This window comes from Stegodyphus dumicola, chromosome 3 (genome assembly GCF_044657685.1).
Source record: "Stegodyphus dumicola isolate Sdum_Otavi_A_Nest chromosome 3, ASM4465768v1".
Lineage (NCBI taxonomy): Eukaryota > Metazoa > Arthropoda > Arachnida > Araneae > Eresidae > Stegodyphus > Stegodyphus dumicola.
In genome coordinates this window covers 3,937,344-3,957,660 of record NC_140770.1, presented here as the reverse complement: position 1 = coordinate 3,957,660, position 20,317 = coordinate 3,937,344, and the positions used below count along the sequence as shown (strand labels likewise).

Below are 20,317 nucleotides of genomic sequence, written 5' to 3'. Positions count from 1 at the left end.
GTGGCTGTTTCTTAGCTCACTGGAATGTTGGATGCTAATATCTGTTGATGTCTGGCTTTCCATCTTGCTGTGGCTCATCATAGGATGTTTTAATGTGAAATCCTTTTGACTGGGGACTGTGATATGAATTGGATGGAAAAATCTGCTGTCTATACAATAAATGGTACATGTATATAGGTTTAAAAGAAACATTCCTTTTAAGAGACTTTCATATCACATTAAAAAAGTGTCTTAATTGTAAACATTGTGTTTGCATTTTAAACAGCTTTCAGTGCCTGCTTTTTCATTATCCAGAGTAATGAATTTCATTTCAAAGCAGTTCAGTAAACAACACTTTACTGAATTGGTTTGAAATAAAATATATTTTGAAACCTTTTTTTCTGTTGGCCAGCATATGTACTGTATGAGTTTCCAATTTTTCTTACCTATAAGCTCTATTTGCATTGAGTAATGCTGTGCATCTGTGTTAGAGATTATATGAAGTGCAATAAAATGCTTTCAAAGTTACTGAAGTTTTTAGTTGAATGTAAGAGTAATTTATACAGCATTCTAATTGGAATTTTATCCTTTTCAGGTGTTGAAAAAGGTGCTTGGATTTAAAAAAGATTTCGATGATTTCCTGATGAGGGAAGCAGATGCCCTGCTGGATGCAGGTAATTAATAGTAATTTTTTTTGGCATATGTGGTAATTTAATGTTTAATATAGTGTCATTTTCTTCTTTTTTAACTCAATATTTAGTGTATTGTTTTCAATCTGGCATCTTGAATGCATTTTAATATGCGTTTTTGTTGATCATATTTTGTTAATCATACAGAAAAGCTGATGATACAGATAAAGTATTGACAATTTAAAATAAATTTCTGTTTTGAATTGTTTATAATTTTGGTTTTAATTAATTAATTAATTTTTTAAATGAAGTGCCTTTCCCAAGAATCTATTTCTTTGTTAGATTCCATGTTAATGTTAATTTTTTGTTGAATATGCATTTTTGTTAAACACGCGTCATACATACAGGAAAGATTGATTTTTTTTTTTTTTTTATTTAAAGGAAAGGGACCTTATCATCAGGAAAGAGAACCAGAAGAGGAGGATGAGGTAATTTTTCAATTAATATTTTTCTAAAGCATATATATCTAAAAAATTCATGAGTTTTGACTTATTTTAAACATTCAAAGTATATTTTAATTGCTGCAGCTGTATTTTTAGCAAGGAAAAACTTGGTACTTTTTACAAGTATTGTATTTAGGAAATCCTTAGTAGATTTATTATTCATTTTACTATGAAAGACTTAAACTAAAAAAAATTTCTATTTTTATAAAACAGGAATATTAGTAGTTCTTAAATACCATAATCTTACCTAAGCAGTTTCTCTTTTCAAATTTTAAAGAAAATTTAGCTTACATTTCTCATGATTTTAAGGCTTTAGCAGCATATACGAGGGCTATCCAGAAAGTAGATTACGTTTTGGAATAAAAAAATAAACAAAGTATAGGAAACAAATTTTATTATATACAGATGAAAGCCACACTCAAATACTACTTTTCTACATAGTCACCATACAAATTAAGGCATTTATCGTAGCGATGTACGAGCTTGGAAATTCCTTCGTCGAAAAATTCGGCCGCCTGCGCCTTCAACCACTTCATTACCTCTTCTTGCCTTCCATCTTGCACAAAACTTGTGGTAACCAAGCTTTTCGCTGATGATTTCATGCAACAAACTTCGCGAAATTTGTGGAAAACTCAAAGAAAGTTCCGTTATTGTGAAATTTCGATTTTCACGGACTTTAGCATCGACTTTTTCGAGAAGTTCGGCGGTCACTATGCTGGGTCTCCCACTTCGATCTTCGTCGTGAACATTGGTTCGGCCATTTTGAAATCTTATGACCCACTGACGCACTCCACCTTCAGTGATAATGTTGTCCCCATACACTTCACGAAGCTGCCGATAGATTTCTATCAGTTTACAGTTTTTTGCAGTCAGAAACCTTATTACTGAGCGCACCTCGCAGCTCGCGGGATTTTCAATTAACGCAGACATTTCAAACCATCACAGTATCTGAACGGAGCACAGCACGAACCTCTCACTAGCACGGCTAGATGCAGACTGAGCTGCGCAACGCTCTGACCCCAAGATGGCCGCGCTAGCCCCGCCCCTAGCGGACACAGACGGAAACGTAATCTACTTCCTGGATGGCCCTCGTATTTTGCTTTAATGTCAATTCTCATGCACTTGTGGTCAGATGCTGGTTGTACGCACAGTTGTATATGCTGGTTGTATGCACAGTTGAAATTTTTAGTACTGGCAAATACATTAATCTTCAACACTATTTCATTTTTGTAAAAATCTCTCTCTCGGTGAACAGAAAACTAGTGTCGTAACTGTAAATGTTGTTTAGAAACCTGAAGCATCCTTAATGGGGATTTCTACCTAGCTGCAGGTAGTTTGAGGCTAAAATACTACATGGTACCTTTGTTTTATAGACTCCATAGAACGTCTTGTTTTATCGAAAATAGTGCTTTTCAGTGGTATGGTAATAATGCTGTACAATATACAGTACACTCCCGATTATCCGCGGAATTGGGTGGCGCGGCCGCCACGGATAATCCGAAAAAAGCTGAAAACGGGAATAGCAAAAGAGAAAAATCGAAAAATCGTTTTATGTGCAGTAAAATGTAAAATAAACAGCAGTAAATGTTTAACTAACGCTTAATATTTTAGTATATTACTCAAAACTAACCTAAAATGCATTTTGTTAATGAAAACAGAAAAGTGCTTTGTATACTTACGAGAGGCGTCAAGGATACACAGAAAAATTAATACATATGTACTGTTCTAATACTGTAATGTATTATGTATTTACATAAGCATAACTGTAAAACTACATCTTTTTGAAGAAATCAGTTATTTGTGTATCTGAACTTTTAGGGTATATATTTCAGAATCAAATGTATCATTGTCAGTTCCATTTAATTAAAATTCTGAGGTCTTTCGTGTGGATAAGTTCTTCATAATGTAGCATAGTATAACACAATGCAGTGGTTTATGTAGTCTAAGAACTTAGCCCTAAAGATGTGTAAATAAGTCAATCCTAATGAAGTCTATGCCACACCTGAATACTTTAATTATTAATTTGTAATGACTGACACAATGAGTCGTATGTGGAACTGCCTTTCTCAAAAGACTTCATGAAAGATATGAAGGGTATTTTTTTATTATTTAGTGTTAATAAAAAGATGTTTGTAGGTATTCTGTTGTAATATCTTATTTGACATTTTTTATTGCTGCACTGATCTTATAGATACATATCTGATGCCTTTTAATTTGATTCTGCACAATGTTTTTCGATTTTAAGCATGCAGAATTCCAAATGTGTAATGCTGTTTGAATGCTTAATGAAGCTATTGTGAGGTCAGGAAATATAGAACAAAAAAACTGTATCAAAAGTACATCCCATTCATCAGACTCCTGTTTTCATTCTCCTTTCAAAGTCCGATGGACATAGCTCAGGACAAATGCACACAAAGCTGTTTAAAAAAACTCAAAAATTCACATCCAGCAATGCAGAACTTTTCATAATTTATATTAGTTTTTACTTAATGTCAGTATCTCATAAAAGTTGGCATACTGCTTTCTCAAGATTTTTGACATCCAATTGTAAATGTAAAAAACATTTTTAATATGTGCAATAACTGTTGAAAATTTCTAAATATATTTGTTACTTTTGCAGGTTATAGCATGGCCTCTGAATCTTCTACCTCCTGCTCTATGGTCCGAAGTAAGTTTTCTGCATCGTCAGATATATATATTATAAGAAGAACAATTAAATATTCATAAATTCAGAATCTGATTGATGTTTTTAATTCATAATTTAACTAATGTTTTCCTCAAGATTTGACTTAGCTTTTTTATCAGTAGTCAGCTTAGTGTAAGAGCTTTTAGTAGACATCAGTGCTTAGTCATAATTTCCAAGCTGAAGATAAGTCTTGTTTATTGGAAGCATTATATTGTTATGTTAATGTTTAAACAATGTAACGTTCTTTATGGTTATTGCAAGGAATCATTTCTTTTTAATAGAAGGTAATTTTGAGGTGTGTTCTTTATAGTGTTGCATGAGTTCTTTATAGCGTTGCATAGTTTAGCAAAATGTAGCAGTAAAAAATATAAAATAATAGCCTAGAAATTTCCTCTTATTTCTTTTTTTATAAGGAATGCATAATTTTCCTAAATAGAAATATGTGAAAAAAAATTTACATTTTTAAATATATAGTCTTTTACATTTAAAAATGACAAAAGAGGAATATTTGGGTTATTTACAACATTTTTTTAAGTGGAAGTATCTATATCTGTGATAAACAGACAAGCAGTTGTGCAAGCAAAGACCAGGGAAGAAGTTTTGCTAGATTTTTTGATAGAATTTTTACAACAGAATCTTATGTGCAGGTTGGCTTATATTTGGAAATTTTGGTACTCTGTTAAATGATTGCTGCTGTTCCTTTAAGTATTGTTTTCTTGCACTTTTTCCAGTGTTGCAATAATAACAATTCTATTTTCTGTTGTCATGTATTTTCATCTAGTAAATATTTCATACATCGAATACTCTATATTTCATAATTTCATTTCTTGTGTTATTGTGGACTTTAATATTTTACCGATATTTATTAAAAATTATGAGTTTAAATAAATATAGGTAAAATATTGAATTTTACTCTTGTTTTATTTTCTTTTGTCATTTAGAAACATTTTTTCCATGCCATTCTTTTAGAAAAAGTAGCTCAGTTTTGGGAAATGACAATACAGATGTGTGGTTTTATGATCGATGGCTAGTTATCCTTATGACATGAAAATGCTTTTTTAAAATTTTTGAAAAAATAATAAAAATTTTGAAATAAATTTTGTTTACTTTTGAATAGAAGCACAATATGCACATAAATGACACATAGGGTACCATTTTTGTTTGGAATCTGAAATCTTAGGGAATAAACTTAGGGAAGTCTACTGTGAGAGGATGATAGAGGAAAACATTTGCTTGGTTATCATTGTATCATACACCAAGAACAGCTATGTGCGAAAGAACTAGGATTTGACCGCCTAATGAAAGTAGTGAGCGATGTAATCAATTTTATTCCCTCATATGCTTTTTAAACCACAGTCAATTTAAGGAAATCCTAGAACACACAGATGCATCACATAGTGATCTCATTTATTGCTCTGAAGTACGATGGTTGAGCCGTAGAGAAGCTTTGAAAATGCTTGCTGATTTGATTGATGAAATAATACAGTCAAAAGTTGTTAATCCGGACTCGTCGGGACTTCGGCCATTCCGGATTATAAATCATCAGTTTAAATCTGGTAAGATGGCATGCAGATATTATAAAATTAAAAATATGAAACTGTAATTTATGAAATAAAGAACAATTATGATCTAAAGGGTATCTTTCTCAAAAGACAGAAAGGAAGTCTTCACGAAAGACATGAAGGGTATCTTTCCAGATTACTTAGTGTTAATAAAAAGATCTTTGTAGGTCTTTTATTGTAATACCTTATTGACACTTATTATTGCTGCACTGATCTCATAGATGCATGTCTGATAGCTCTTAATTTGATTCCGCATGTTATTTAGCACGTTTTTCGAATGCAGAATGCATGCAGAATTCCAGATGTGTAATGCTATTTGAATGCTTAAACACAGAACAACAAAATAGTATCAAAAGCAATGTGTCATTCATCAGACTTCATTTCTCATTCTCCTTTCAAAATCCAATGGACATTGCTCAGGACAAATGCACACAAAGCTGTTTAAAAAACTCAAAAATTCACATCCAGCAACATAGAATGTTTTTGTAATTTATATTCGTTTTTACTTGTATTTGTATACTTTTACTTTGTATGTGAATATCGCATAAAAATTGGCGTACTGCTTTCTCAATATTTTTGCCATCTGAGTGTAATTGTATGAAATGTTTGTAATATGTGCACTAACTATTGAAAGTTTCTCAATATGTTTGTTACTTTTACAGCGAGGGGCATCCGTTTTCCAACCACCTTGTCCACCTCCACGTACACCACCTTGTCCACCTAAGGTAAGTTTTGTTCATCTTCATATATATTATAAGAAGTACGATTAAGTATCTGTCAATTAAGGTTTTGAATGTTTTTAATTGATAATATAACTAAAGTTCTTAAGATTTGATATAACTTATCAGTAGAGATTTTTTATTAGTAGTCAGCTTAGTGTACGAGCTTTTAGTAGACATCTGTGCTTAGTTTTAATTTCCCATCTGAAATTAAGTCTTGTTTATTGGAATTATTATTTTGTTAGGTTAATGTTTAAATATTGTAAAGTACAGTAACTCTTTTTATGGTTATGCAAGGAATCATTCCTTTTATGGACATAATGAGTCATCCGTGGAACTGACTTTCTCATCCTCTACAGCTTTAATAACTGAAGACGAGAAAGATTAAGCACAAAATTGAATTAAAAAAGTATCAAAATACTTTGTTTAGAATTTGAGAGAAAATATATTTGCTAAAAATTTTGAAATTAATTTAATTTACTTTTGAATAGAATCCCAATATAACAACATTGATGTAAATGACACATAGAGTATCATTTTTGTGTGGAATCTGAAATTTTAGCAGATAAATTTCAAAAGTAATAAATCTTTAGTCAATTCTATTTAATTCATTATTTTGGGGTCTTAAGTTCTACATAATATAGTATAGTATAACAAAATTTGACATGCATGGCTCAACGTAAATGCACACAAAACTTTTGAACTCGAAAAATTCACTTCCAGCAACTACTAATTTATTCATACTTTATGTTAGTTTTACGTCAGGTCAATATACTCATAAAACTTGCATGCAGCAATCTCTAGATTTTGATATGTGATTGTAAATGTAATAAAAGTTTTTAATATGTGCACTATTTATTCTGTTAGTTGTTTCTAAGTATATTTGTTACTTTTATAGGGCAATAGGAAGAAGCGGAAGAGGGCAGAGTCTCCTGTCCCAATGCCTCAAGTAAGTTATTTTTTGCAGCAGAATTGGAAGTAAATGATGGTTCTAATCTGGTAGCATTTTAGACACCTTGTATTTAATGAGAACGATATTTTTTTACATATTTCATAACACACTCTTAATGCCAAAAATTGTTTGACAAAATATATTAAACACACCAATGTGAATTTGAATTTTTGACACTAAAACTGCATTAATCTTCAATACTATTCCATTTTTTATATAAATATCTCTCTGGGTGACCACAAAAGTAGAGTTTAACTGTAAATGTTGTTTATAAACCTGAAGCATCATTAATAGGGATTTCTACAAATCTGTGCATTTGAGTCTAAACTGCTAGATGCTAAATTTTTTTCTTTAGAATCCATACAGCATCTCATTTTATCCAAAATAAGTGCATTTCTACAGTATGTTAATATGTAGTAAGGCAGATCCTTAAGAAGTAATTATTTTTCCACAATATTTATTCTGCTTATATTTTTTACATTGTAAATGTTTTTATATATTGGACACAGCATATTTTGAAAAATATTGTTGACTATACAAAACTAAATCTTAAGAATTTCCATCATACCTTGAACATGCTTATCTCGAAGTTTATGCAATCATGTTTTTAACTGCAATTAAAAACTGCAGAATTCTATGTGGTGGGAGATTTCAAAATGTTGCTTTTATAGATTGTAATAGTTTACCGATATTTATTTAAAATTTTGAATTCATTTCTGTTATTTAGTTTTGTGATCCAGACATGTGTTTTGCATACCATTCTTTTAGTAAAAGAAACTCAGTTTTTGAAATGGCCATACAAATGTGTGATTTTATGATTTATGGGCAGTTACCATTATGACATCAAAATGCTTTTCTAAACTTTGAGAGAAATTAAATTTAATAAATTTTTTAAATTTCATTTACTTTCAAATAGAATCTCAACATAGCAGCATAAATATAAATGACATGCTGTAATCTCAAGGTTTTGATATGTGATTGTAAATGTGAGAAATATTTGTAATATGTGCACTAGCTATTCTAATAGTTGTTTCTAAATACATTTGTTACTTTTATAGGGCAACAAAAAGAAAAGCAGGATTTTCTCCACACCATCCACCTCCTCATATCCGGGTCCATCATTCGGTGGAGAAGCAAGCAAAATGCCTTTTTGGCATCCCCCCGAACAAAGTGATGTTATGAGGTTTTTGTTTGGGGATCATTTGGCATCCCTGTGTGAGGAGCGCCCGAGGCAGCATACTCCCCGCTCGCTACACCCCCTTGCTCCCCGCTCGCTACACCACTGCCATCATTCCCGTCCCAAGTAAGTTTTGTACATCTTCATATATATTGTTTACAACAGAACTAGAATTAAATAATTGTTTTAGTCATGATAGTTCTATTCCAGATAACTTATATAAAAGATTTTATTTCTTATTTAAAAGCTTTGTTACAGCGAGTCATCAGGGCAGTGATGAGGTCCCAGTGACCAGGGCACAAAGTTAGGTCCCTGGGACGAGGGCATCATTAATTTTTAAGACAAATTTAATTAAATTTAATTTTATGTAATTTAATTTGCTTCATATTTTTCAATTTTTAATGGAAATATTTCGAGTTTTTATGTACTTTTGCGTTGCCGCGAAGTGAGAATTGAATTGAATGAGAAATATATCTCAAATTGAAGGAATTCAGTTTAAATGATATGTAGCAAAAAATGTGTATACTGTAATATGCTATATGAGAAAGTCATTTGGTGTCCACATCAGAATTTCTTATGAGGATTTTCCTTAAATAGAAAAGGCAGAAAAATGTATAGAATGTTATATTTTGTAAGTTATAATGTTTTATATTTAAAAAGGCCAAAACATGAATATTTGGGTCAAAATATTTTTGTAACTGGAAGTATGTATATCTGTGGTAAACGTTGTGCAGGTAAAGGCCAGGGAAGGAATTTTGCTGTTTTTGTCATGTAACTTGATTTATGATGCAATTTGCACATATGTGTCTTCAGTTTTGATTGTGTTTTTACAAAAAATCTTGGCCTATCTACAGGTTGGCTTATACACTGGTTATCATAAATTAAGGAAAAATCACAAAAATAGCGATAACTCCCTCAAAAATAAGCCAAACCGTGTAAAATTTGCAAAAATAAGCCAAACCATGTAAAATTTGAATGTGTTGCCGAGTAAAACTGCGATATGCAAATTAGTGGTGCTGCTTTCGGAATACCTCATCTGCGAGGAGCATAAAAGTCCATGTTTGAGAGCAAGCCCACATATTTCACTGTGACAGTGACATCAGAAATCTGAGATAGCCAATTCGTAACAATGACCTCCAGGCATCGTCTGCCTGCAGAACTGCGATGGAGAGCCATTGGGAGACTAGAGGCAGGACAAAGTCAAACAAAAGTGGCCAGCTGGTTAAATGTGAGTCCTTCTGTGGTTCATAGACTTTGGAGGCAATTTCAAACCACAGATTCGGCATCTAGGAGGTTCAGCCAAGGACGGCCAACTGCTACGACGAGCGCCGATGACCGATATTCGACATTATGTGCAAGCAGGAATAGAACCGCTACTCTGACTCTTCTTAGATCCTCCCTTGCTGCAGACACCGGAAGGTTGGCGTCAACGTCAACTGTGCGTAGAAGGCTTCACGAAGGTGGTCTGTATGCGAGGCGAACAACTATTTGCGTGCCGCTCACGTCTTGCCATAGGAGGAACCGTTTTCAGTGGTCACTACAACATGTCCACTGGAAGCTTGATCAATGGAGGGCGGTTTTCTTTACGGATGAGTCCAGGTTTAGTCTAGAAAGGGATAGTAGGCGTTATTTGATATGGAGAGAACCTAGAACCCATTATCTGTCAAACGTCAGTGAAAGAGATGCATACGGAAGGGGCAGTGTCTATGTTTGGGATGGCATCTTTTTGGGTGGACACACAGACTTCCATGTCTTTACAAGGGGAAACGTGAATGCTCAGATTTATAGAGATGAAACCTTGATGATTATGTGCGCCCATATTCTGAGGCAATAGGTGATGCTTTCCTGTTGCAGGACGACAACGCAAGACCACACAGGGCTCACATCATAGATGATTATCTTCAACAGGAAACAATTATGCGCATGGATTGGCCAGCTCAATCCCCGGGCTTGAATCCTATCGAGCACATATGTGATGCTTTAGGGAGACATCTAGCTGCTCTCAATCTGCCCCCTCAGACTCTTGTCGCGCTTGCAACTGCTTTGTAAGAGCAATGGCTCTCGCTTCCTATGGAAATGATAGACCACATAATTGAAAGCATCACACATCGCTGTATTGCTTCTAGAGGCGATCATATTCCATACTGAAGGCATAGCAAACTGACATCTTCGATTTGTTCATTTTATATGTGTACTAATTTCTATACTACCATATTTGTCTGATAATTTCTTTTTATGTTATTTGATACCTTACTATGTGTTGTATATTGTGAGTAAGTTTCATTAAATTCTACATGTAACATTTTCAATAATCATGATTTTTTTAATTTTTCCTTATTTATGATAAACCAGTGTATTTGGAAATGTTTGGTAGTCTGTTAAATGGTTACTGCTGTTGCTTTATGTATTGTTTTCTTGCTCTCATTTCACTGTTGCAATAGCAATTCTACTTTCTGTTGTCATTTATTTTTGCTTAGTAACTATTTCATATATCATATAATCTGTATTTCGTACAATATTTCATAATTTCATTTCTTCTAGTATTGTCATGGAATTGCTGAATTGTGTCTGGTTGTAAGGAGTTTTCCATTAAAAAAACGTTCTTAATAAAGTTAGGAGGGAAATATATTATTTTGCATATGTGCACATGAATGTTTCTCCAGGGTTTGTACGGTCCTTAAGAGTCCTTAAAAGTTCTTAATTTCAACCAAATTTGGCAAGAGGTCTTTAATTTTAATCATCTGAAATTTGTCGGTTTTCAGGACTGCCATTTTGAATGTGAAATAGTACTTTGAATAAATATTTTGGCCTTTCACTGAGATATATAGTTATCTTTTGAATGGGTGAATAGGTTCATGGATTATAATTTGTTCCTATTTCTAATATAAACGGTGGGATACTCAAGTTTCTAAGCAAGAAGTGAAACGCATGCTTTTTGAAATTATTTCATTTTTTCTAATGAAGAGCTCTAAACAACTTTTTATGTTTGGGAATGTGAATTCTTAATTGAACGGTTCCAAGTTTGGCGACTTATGAACATTTTGTCGATTTTAAGATTATTTTCTGTAGAAAACTTTTAATTCGGAAATTTGGTAATTTTTCGACGATATTGTTTTAAAATATATCATTGATGAATTTCATTGAAATAATGCTAATATATTGAAATTGTATTTAAAAAATAACATTAAAATGAAACATTTGTATTTTTTGCTATCATATAAAGTGACAATACTTTTGATTATAGCAACTTATTATGCAATATTTTGAATCTGAAAAATTAACAAGACAATAAATGCTTTCCGCTTTAGAACCCATGTAGTCCAGTTTTCTCTATAAAATTGATTTTATACTTTTTCCCTCTGATTTTTTTTTTCAAAATATTTCTGCCTTTTTAATGTTACAGAATTGGCAAGGGTAATATTTCTTTAGGATTTTAGACATTGCAACTTGAAAAGTTTAGAAGGATTTGGATATATGCACATAGAAAAAGAGATCGGTCACATTTCGCTTTGTGCTGGTATCTGTGCAATTCCTATTTCATTAAAATTAAGAACACTTTCATGTAGAATTTTATTGAAAACTAAAACATTTTTATTGTGATCGCAAAGAGGTGGCACATGTTAAATGATTCGCAGGCACCCAGTTGCCCGTGGCTGTCATACAGTTATCTCAAGGTTTTTACTTCCCTGTACGAAGTAAAAAGGAAGTAATCACGAAAATTTTCAGGCAACATATTTCAACGAAAATATCCCATTTTGACCTCTTTCAAATGCAATTTAACAATGTATTTCCGTGATATCTGTATGTAAGGACAGAATAAAACACTCTTTTCCTTCAAAAAAATTATAAAACTGCTTTAAAATGAATTCTGAAGAGAATTTTTCGTTGCTTCTGTACGTACATATGTATCTCACATAACTCAAAAACGAGTAGCCTCAGAACGTTGAAATTTTGTATATAGGACTGCTATAACATGTAGATGTGCATCTCGTATTTTGGTTGCAATCAGCCGCAACAAATGTATATAAATATATTTATATATATATCCACTCTGTTACCCGGCTCAGTGATCTCAGTTTCTTTACTCTTATATGTTTGTAAATTATACATTATTTGCTTTAAAAATGATTGAATTATGTTGTTCTTATCTTCCAGTTAAAGTTTTTATGCCTTGAGTAAATCTGCATGCAATATTTTTAGAATTATCAACAATTTTAAAATTGTTTAAGTGCCATTGCTTGTTTACATTTGAAACAGCAGGTTAGTGGATTTGTTGCCAATCTAGAGAAACTTAGCTTTGCAACAACAAAGATAACGCCTTCATTTATTATTGCGAATTAAATCATGCTTAATCCTTTCTATAATTTTTTCGAGGAAATAAGTTTTTAAGATTTACTTCGTAATTTTTAATATAGATATTTTGAGTTTTTATGTATTTTTGCCTTCTCGTGAAGTGAGAACTGAATTAATTGAATGAGAAATACTCAATCGTCTGTGAAAAACTGTTTCTTTTTTGTTTTGTTTGCTTAATTTATTTTATACGTCATTCTAGCTTTACTATAGTATTTGAATAGAACATGTGGCAACGATTAGATAATTCTTTAAATGATATAAATTTTGTGCATTCTGAGTTATACTATGAACGAAATATAATACTGTTAAGTAAATCTAGCGCCAGAGTGTTGCTATGGTAAACAAAGTGAATTTTAAAGAATGCATTTATTCTATTGTGGTTCATGCGCTGTCGGCGAAGTAAGTTTAATTCAATCTAGTAAGTTTAAATGAAATGTAAGAAAAAATGCGTATAATTTAAGATTCCGTACAAGGAAGTCATGTGGTGTACACATCATATTTTTTATAGTTTGTAAATGTGAGAAATAGTTGTAATATGTGCACTAACTATTGAAAGTTTCTAAATATATTTGTTACTTTTACAGTGTGTGGCATCCCCTCCTTCACCTCCTTGCCTGCCTGAAGTAAGTTTTGTGTATCTTTATATATATTTAAAAAAGAATGATTAAATATCTCCAGGTTTTGATATGTGATTGCAAATGTTAGAAATGTTTATAATATGTGCAGTAACTATTCTGTTAGTTGTTTCTAAATATATTTCCTACTTTTATAGGGCAATAGGAAGAAGCGGAAGAGGACAGGGTCTCCTGTCCCAATGCCTCAAGTAAGTTATTTTTTGCAGCAGAATTGGAAGTAAATGGTGGTTCTAATCTGGCAGCATTTTAGACACCTTTTATTTAATGAGAACGATATTTTTTTTTTTACATATTTCACAACACACTCTTAATGCCCAAAATTGTTTGACAAAATATATTAAACACACCAATGTGAATTTGAATTTTTGACACTAAAACTGCATTAATCTTCAATACTATTCCATTTTTTGTATAAATATCTCTCTGTGTGACCACAAAAGTAGAGTTTAACTGTACATGTTGTTTAGAAACCTGAAGCATCATTAATGGGGATTTCTACAAATTTGTGTGTCTAAACTGCTAGATGCTAAATTTTTTTCTTTAGAATCCATACAGCATCTCATTTTATCCAAAATAAGTGCATTTCTACAGTATGTTAATATGTAGTAAGGTTCTGCAAATGTATGCAGATCCTTAAGAAGTAATTATTTTTCCACAATATTTATTCTGTTTATATTTCCATTGTAAAAGTTTACATATATTGTATTTCACAACATATTTTGAAAAATAATGTTGGCTATACGAAACTAAATCTTAACAATTTCCATCATACCTTGAACATACTTATCTCGAAGATTATGGAATCATGTTTTTAACTGTAATTAAAAACTGCATAATTCTATGTGGTGGGAGTTTTCAAAATGTTGCTTTTATAGATTCTAATAGTTTAACATTATTTATTTAAAATTATGAATTCATTTGTTTTATTTAGTTTTGTGATTCAGGTATGTATTTTGCATGCCATTCTCTTAGTAAAAGAAACTCAGTTTTGAAATGGCAGTACAAATGTGTGATTTTATGATTTGTAGGCAGTTACCATTATGACATCAAAATGCTTTTCGAAAATTGAGAAAGTAAATTTAATAAAATTTTGAAATTTCATTTACTTTCAAACAGAATCTTAATATAGCAGCATAAACATAAATGACATGCTGTAATCTCAAGGTTTTCATATGTAATTATAAATGTAAGAAATATTTGTAATATGTGCGTTAAGTATTCTTATAGTTGTGTCTAAATATATTTGTTACTTTTATAGGGCAACAGGAAGAAGAGGAAGAGGGTGGAGTCTTTGAGCCCAGTGCCTCAAGTAAGTTTTTTCAACAGAATTGAACGTAAATGATGGTTCTAATCCGGTAGCATTTTAGGCTCCTTGTATTTAATGATAACGATATTTTTTTACGTATTTCACAACACAGTATACTAAAGCAAGTCTCTTTCATTCAAATGCGAAAAATTGTACGACAAAATATGATTAAATATGCCAATGCAAACTGATGGCACAGATGATATTTGCAATGGCGGGAAACTTTTCTTAAAAACCTGATATTTATAATTCTATATGTATGCTATAACTGTCATAAAATAGTTACGTTTTCTATTGTTGTCGTGTTGGTGTGAAGTTGGCATGTAGATTATATTTTCTAAGAATTATGTACTTCTCATAAAAAAACACATTATACTAATACATAAAGAGAACACTTTATGAGATTAATCACAACAAGCCTTACACTGTTTATCAAAATCATAACAATCTCTCTAGATGCCAGACACATTTGTTAACTCAATCTTTTACAATCTAAGAAAAAATATCATTGTTGCCAAAACATTAAAACTTAAAATTATCCTTTATAAGCAAATACTGTGACATTGGAGGGTTATGAAATCTGTGGCTTTGATCAAGTTTCCCCCCCCCTTTATGTTTTTATGCTTCTTTCCCACAAACAAAAGCTTACTTAGTTAAGATATAATAATCTGCTTGCTAATAATAGAAAAAAGTTAATAAAATATTAGTAAATAGTGAAAACTTTTGCCAGCTTGTGAATGAATTGCCGTCTAATTTTAATTCTCAATGCCTCAATTTTAATTCTCAAAGGGTTGGTTACCTGGGTAACCAAAGAGCTGACAAACTATGTCCAGTTTTATTTATTGTATGCTGCCAAATTTTTTCTTGTTTATGAATGAAACTTTTTGCTTGAATTTCCAAAGATTATATTTCTAATTAAAAATTTTTGTTTCAGCACTGCCCAGTCACGAGGTCGATGACGAGAGCTTGTGGGACAGGGATGCCATTTCGGGTAAGACAAATGAAATTTATGTTTTTTCATATTTTTCAATTTTTAATGAAGGAATTTTGAGTTTTTACATATTTTTCTCTTGTCACGGAGTGAGAACTGAATTAAATGAATGAAAATATATCTCAAATTTGAGGAATTAAGTATAAATTGAAATGCATTAAAAGTGTGTATAAATACTCCATACAAGAGAGTCGTGTTCACATCATATTATTTTTAATAAGGAATGCATCTGAAAGATTTAAAATTTGCACATATGTGTCTTCAATTTTGACTGAATTTTTGCAAAGTCTGGATTGTATGCAGGTCGGCTTATATTTGGAAATGTCTGGTACTATGTTAAATGATTGCTGCTGTTCTTTTAAGTATTGTTTTCTTGCTCTTATTTCAGTGTTGCAATAGCAATTATATTTTTTCAGTTATATAGTAAATGTTTCAAATGTCATATAATATATGTTTTGTACAGTATTTCAGAATTTCATTTCTTATAGTATTGTCATGGAATTATATTGTTGAAATGTGCCTGATCTTAAAGAAAGTTTTCCATCAAAAAAACGTTCTTAATTGCATTAAAAAAACATAACAGCGGTGTTTTTAATGCAGATAGTAACCACCACCTAAATCCATTATTTTATGCCAATGTTTTGGTAGTTTTTCAAAACCTTTGGCCCAGAAACTTGATGACTGCGAGTCCAAAAACATATCAACTTCATTTTGACCTCCTGTGTGGAATGGAAAACAGCACCAGCAAGATGTAGCTGCAGTTGTAAAAAAAAAAAGGTCTGTGAAAGCTTGAAAATTCACATCTGGCAAAACGGAACTGTTTGATAATTTATATTAGTTTTTACTTGATTTCAGTATTTCATAAAAACTCTCATATTGCTTTTTCAAGATGTTTGACATCCGATTGTAAATTTTAAGGAATACTTGGAATATGTGTACTAAGTATTGACAGTTTCTAAGTATGTTTGTTTTGCTTTTACAGAATGTGGCATCAACTGTCCCACCTCCACCTCCTCCTCCACCTCCTCCTCCATCTCCTCCTGCATCTCCTCCACCTGCACCACCTTGCGCACTTAACGTAAGTTTTGTGAATTTTCATATATATTATAAAGAGAATGATTAAGTATCTGTCATTCAAATTCATAATTCAATTGAAGTTTTTCTTAAAATTTTATTTAACTTGGTTATTAGCTTTTTTTTTATCAGTAGTCTGCTTAGTGTAGGAACTTTTATTAGACATCTGTTTTTAGTTTTAATTTACCAGTTGAAGTTAATGCCTTTTCGGGGAGCATTATATGTGTAAATGTTTAAATAATGTAAAAATAAAGTAACACCTTTTATGGTTATTGCAATGAATCATTTCTTTTTATAGAAGATAATTTTGAGACATTTATGGGTAAGTTCTTCATACTATAGCAAAATGTAGCAGTAAAGAAACATAAAATAATAGCCTCATAATTTCTTCTAAAGATGCATAAAAATGTCAGTCCATAGGACTTACATCAAGTCAAGAAAATATCTCAGGTCAAGAAAATATCTTACACTGTTGTGAAGCTAGCTGTCAGCAGCTTGGAAAATGATTTAACTTTGTTCCATGTTCTAACAGAGTTTATGCCCCATATCAGACTTTAAGTGATGACTGACATAATGAGTTGTTCGCGGAACTGCCTTTCTCATCCTCTACAGTGTAATATTTAAAGAGTAGAAAAATTAAACATGAAAGACACGAAGGATATTTTTCTTGATTATTTACTGCTTATAAAAAAATCTATAGGTCTTTTTTCTGCACTGATCTCATGGATATATATCTGGTACCTCTTTAACACAATATATTTCAATTTAAAGCATGCAGAATTCCAGGTGTGTTTCCTATTTGAATGCTTCATGGTTAATTTGAGTGGTGTAGTAATACAGAATGAGTATCGAAAACAGTATCAAAGTAATGTCCCATTCATCAGACTCCAGTTTTCATTCCCCTTTCAAAATCCAACATACACAGATTTGTTTGAAGAAGCTTAGAAATTCACATGCAACAACTCATAGTTTTTTATAATTTAGATTAATTCTATTTAATGTCCGTACCTCCTAAAAACTGGTGTACAGTTATCTCAAGATTTTCCCTACCTGATTCGAATGTAAGAAATATTTAGAATATGTGCACTAAACTATTAAAAGCTTCTAAATATGTTTGTTTCTTTTGCAGGAGTCTGTGAGTTCCAGTCGGCGTCGGCGCCTTCCGCCTCGGCGCAAACCGCCTGTAAGTTTTATTGATTTATCATACGTAGTTATTTAGTTTCAGTGGTTTTAGTAGACATCAGTACCTAGCTGTAATTTCCAAAAGTTAGTTAAGTGTCGTTTGTTTGAAGTGTGGAGATACTGAAGGAACTTGTTTTTGTTACTCGCCAACTGCATGCCCAAATTTCTAGCTTTAACGGATATTTTCAAGATGCGTGAGAAACACTTAATGCTCCATCGCTGCTGCGCTTGGTCTGATTTATTCTCCGACTCATATATCTTCGGTGTTGATTTAAGGAGTAGTTATGATGAGTAATTGTTGTGATTGAAAGTTTATTATTTAAAATCGATCATCTGTTTGTGTTTATTCAGTGGTTCTCAAGCTTTTCACTAACGTGTACCATCTAAACAAAAACTGAAAAACTTATGTACCTATTGGCCCTATTGGCTGTATGTATTTCATATGCACACATAAGAAATATTAGATTAAAAATTGGTTATGATTTTAATTATCAAAATTTCCTCTAATAGCTTTAATTTTAAAATTTAGTCTGAAATTTGGCTGTGCTTAAAATATTTGAATCTCTTTATGCCTGGTCTTATTTTACTTAGTTTTTAACAATAAATTAGGATCCACTTATGATTTTATTCTGTATCTATTTTTCAAATTTAACATGGAAGAAAATCTTTGTTCCCACAAATAGGTTGTGCATAATAAATAGGCGGTATAAATTTAATAGCTTTATTTGAAAATGCCTTTAAATTCTTTTTTTCAGTTCAGCCAAAAGTTAACAAATGTGCTATTTTTGAAATCTTCAGTTAGAGTTTGACCACAGAAAATTTCTCTCAATTGTTCTTTTTCCAAACGAGATAAAATTTCAGGTACATTTGAGCAAAATTTTCTTTTTCATAATCCTTGGGAAAATACATGTTGAGATTATTTATCAATGAAAAACAATTACTTTTAATGTCAGACATTAATTCTTTTATTTCAAATTATTTTCGATTAGAAAATTTTCTAAAATATGGTAAAATGTTTAAAATATTATTATATATTTCTTAAATTATTAGCTCGAGTTTTTTATCAGTGCATTTATTGGTAAATAAATTAACACATTGTCCTTGCTATCCTAAATTTTATTCATGTAACTTTCCCAAAATATCGGCTAAATATGCTAAACATGCCAACCATAATTCAGCAAATGGGCGAAACTGACCTGATGAAGTGTTGTGATGTTTTCAGTGATATCTTAACAGATGAAATTACTGGGTCGAATGTTGATGCTCATGATATATGTGCTGAATTGGGCAACTTACCAGGTTTAGTGCAACAAAGTACTGGTGCTTTTAAAAGTCTGCAGTTCATATACGAGAACATTTTGCTAGATTCTTTCCCAAACGTCTCTGTTGCATTGCTTGTCACTTTGACATTTCCAGTAACTGTCATGTCTGCTGAATGCAGCTTTTCAAAGCTCAAGCTGACTATGAAGTGACCAGCAAACAAGCATGACGCAAGAGCGTTAATATCAATCGAGCACAAAATCATCGACAATCTTGATTATACAGACTTAATAAAAGATTTTGCAAGAATAAAATTACACAGGGTGTTTTCCCATTAAAGTTTGAATTGCATATCGGGCTCCAATGCTTACATACATGTACATAATAAATTAGGTGATACTCAGTTTCCTGAGTCCTGTAACATGATGTAGGTATACAAATAAAATAATTATTATACATTTACATGCACATATACAAGGCAGCACTTAAATTGTGCCAGAGCCTGCCTCCTGTACTTCTTAGTTTTGGGGATAAATCATAATTCTAGACGGAGTGCACTGGAACCCTAAATAATAAGGGTCCGGCACTTCTTGTATGCAGATAAAGAACAATTTCAGTAGAAATCTGATCTCGAAAATTTTATTTGTAGCAAAAGAATATTAAAAATCGCTTATTAATTTTAATTTAGCTCTGTACATTTTATTTAATTCTAATAATTTAATTACTTTACTCTTTTATTATTTTAATGAATTATAATAATTAATCATTAATTAATTGAACAATAATTATTAATTAAATAACAATAGGAATAATTATTAATATTAATTAAAAATTATTAATACTTATTTAATAATTTATTAATCTGGTAATAATTAACTTTAATTTTTTAATTATTAATGATTTTTAAGGGCCTTTATATTTATTTATTTACTTTTGTTCCTCTTTCCTGATGGCCTTGCATAGGGCTTCGGCACATCTAATTTTAGAAATTAAGCCCTGATACAAAGTGTTTTTACATTAAGGTTTGAATTAATTGCATACTAGCCTATAATGCTATATTAGGTAATACTAAGTTACTTGCATCATCAGTACACAATAGAGTAGATTCTTCTGGCATATTCATATAATATTATGTATGACATATATAGAGATAAAATCCCCATTTATGTCTTCCCGCGGCGTCCACGAAAGGTCAGGAAATGTCCAGACTAGTGGCATTTTCCGACGAACTGCATACATTACGCATGCCAATGAATTTTTCTCTTCTGGAAAGCATGCCTTTCAGTCAATTTTCACAGTCTCAGGGAGG

The 20,317-nt window shown here is 31.6% G+C and overlaps 1 protein-coding gene across 1 annotated transcript in view; it reads left to right on the top strand.

Moving 5' to 3' along the window:
* The window catches only part of LOC146997892 (uncharacterized), a 136,812-nt gene that overhangs the window by 21,841 nt on the left and 94,654 nt on the right, over positions 1-20,317 (top strand). Inside the window, exons 10-23 of the mRNA XM_085812302.1 lie at positions 575-653; positions 1,050-1,096; positions 3,732-3,779; positions 6,022-6,084; positions 6,977-7,027; positions 8,089-8,333; positions 8,455-8,510; positions 11,611-11,621; positions 13,145-13,183; positions 13,333-13,383; positions 14,454-14,504; positions 15,436-15,492; positions 16,475-16,570; positions 17,696-17,749. Coding sequence (XP_085668428.1) covers positions 575-653; positions 1,050-1,096; positions 3,732-3,779; positions 6,022-6,084; positions 6,977-7,027; positions 8,089-8,333; positions 8,455-8,510; positions 11,611-11,621; positions 13,145-13,183; positions 13,333-13,383; positions 14,454-14,504; positions 15,436-15,492; positions 16,475-16,570; positions 17,696-17,749 — 948 coding nt within the window. The remainder of the gene's footprint in view (positions 1-574; positions 654-1,049; positions 1,097-3,731; positions 3,780-6,021; positions 6,085-6,976; positions 7,028-8,088; positions 8,334-8,454; positions 8,511-11,610; positions 11,622-13,144; positions 13,184-13,332; positions 13,384-14,453; positions 14,505-15,435; positions 15,493-16,474; positions 16,571-17,695; positions 17,750-20,317) is intronic.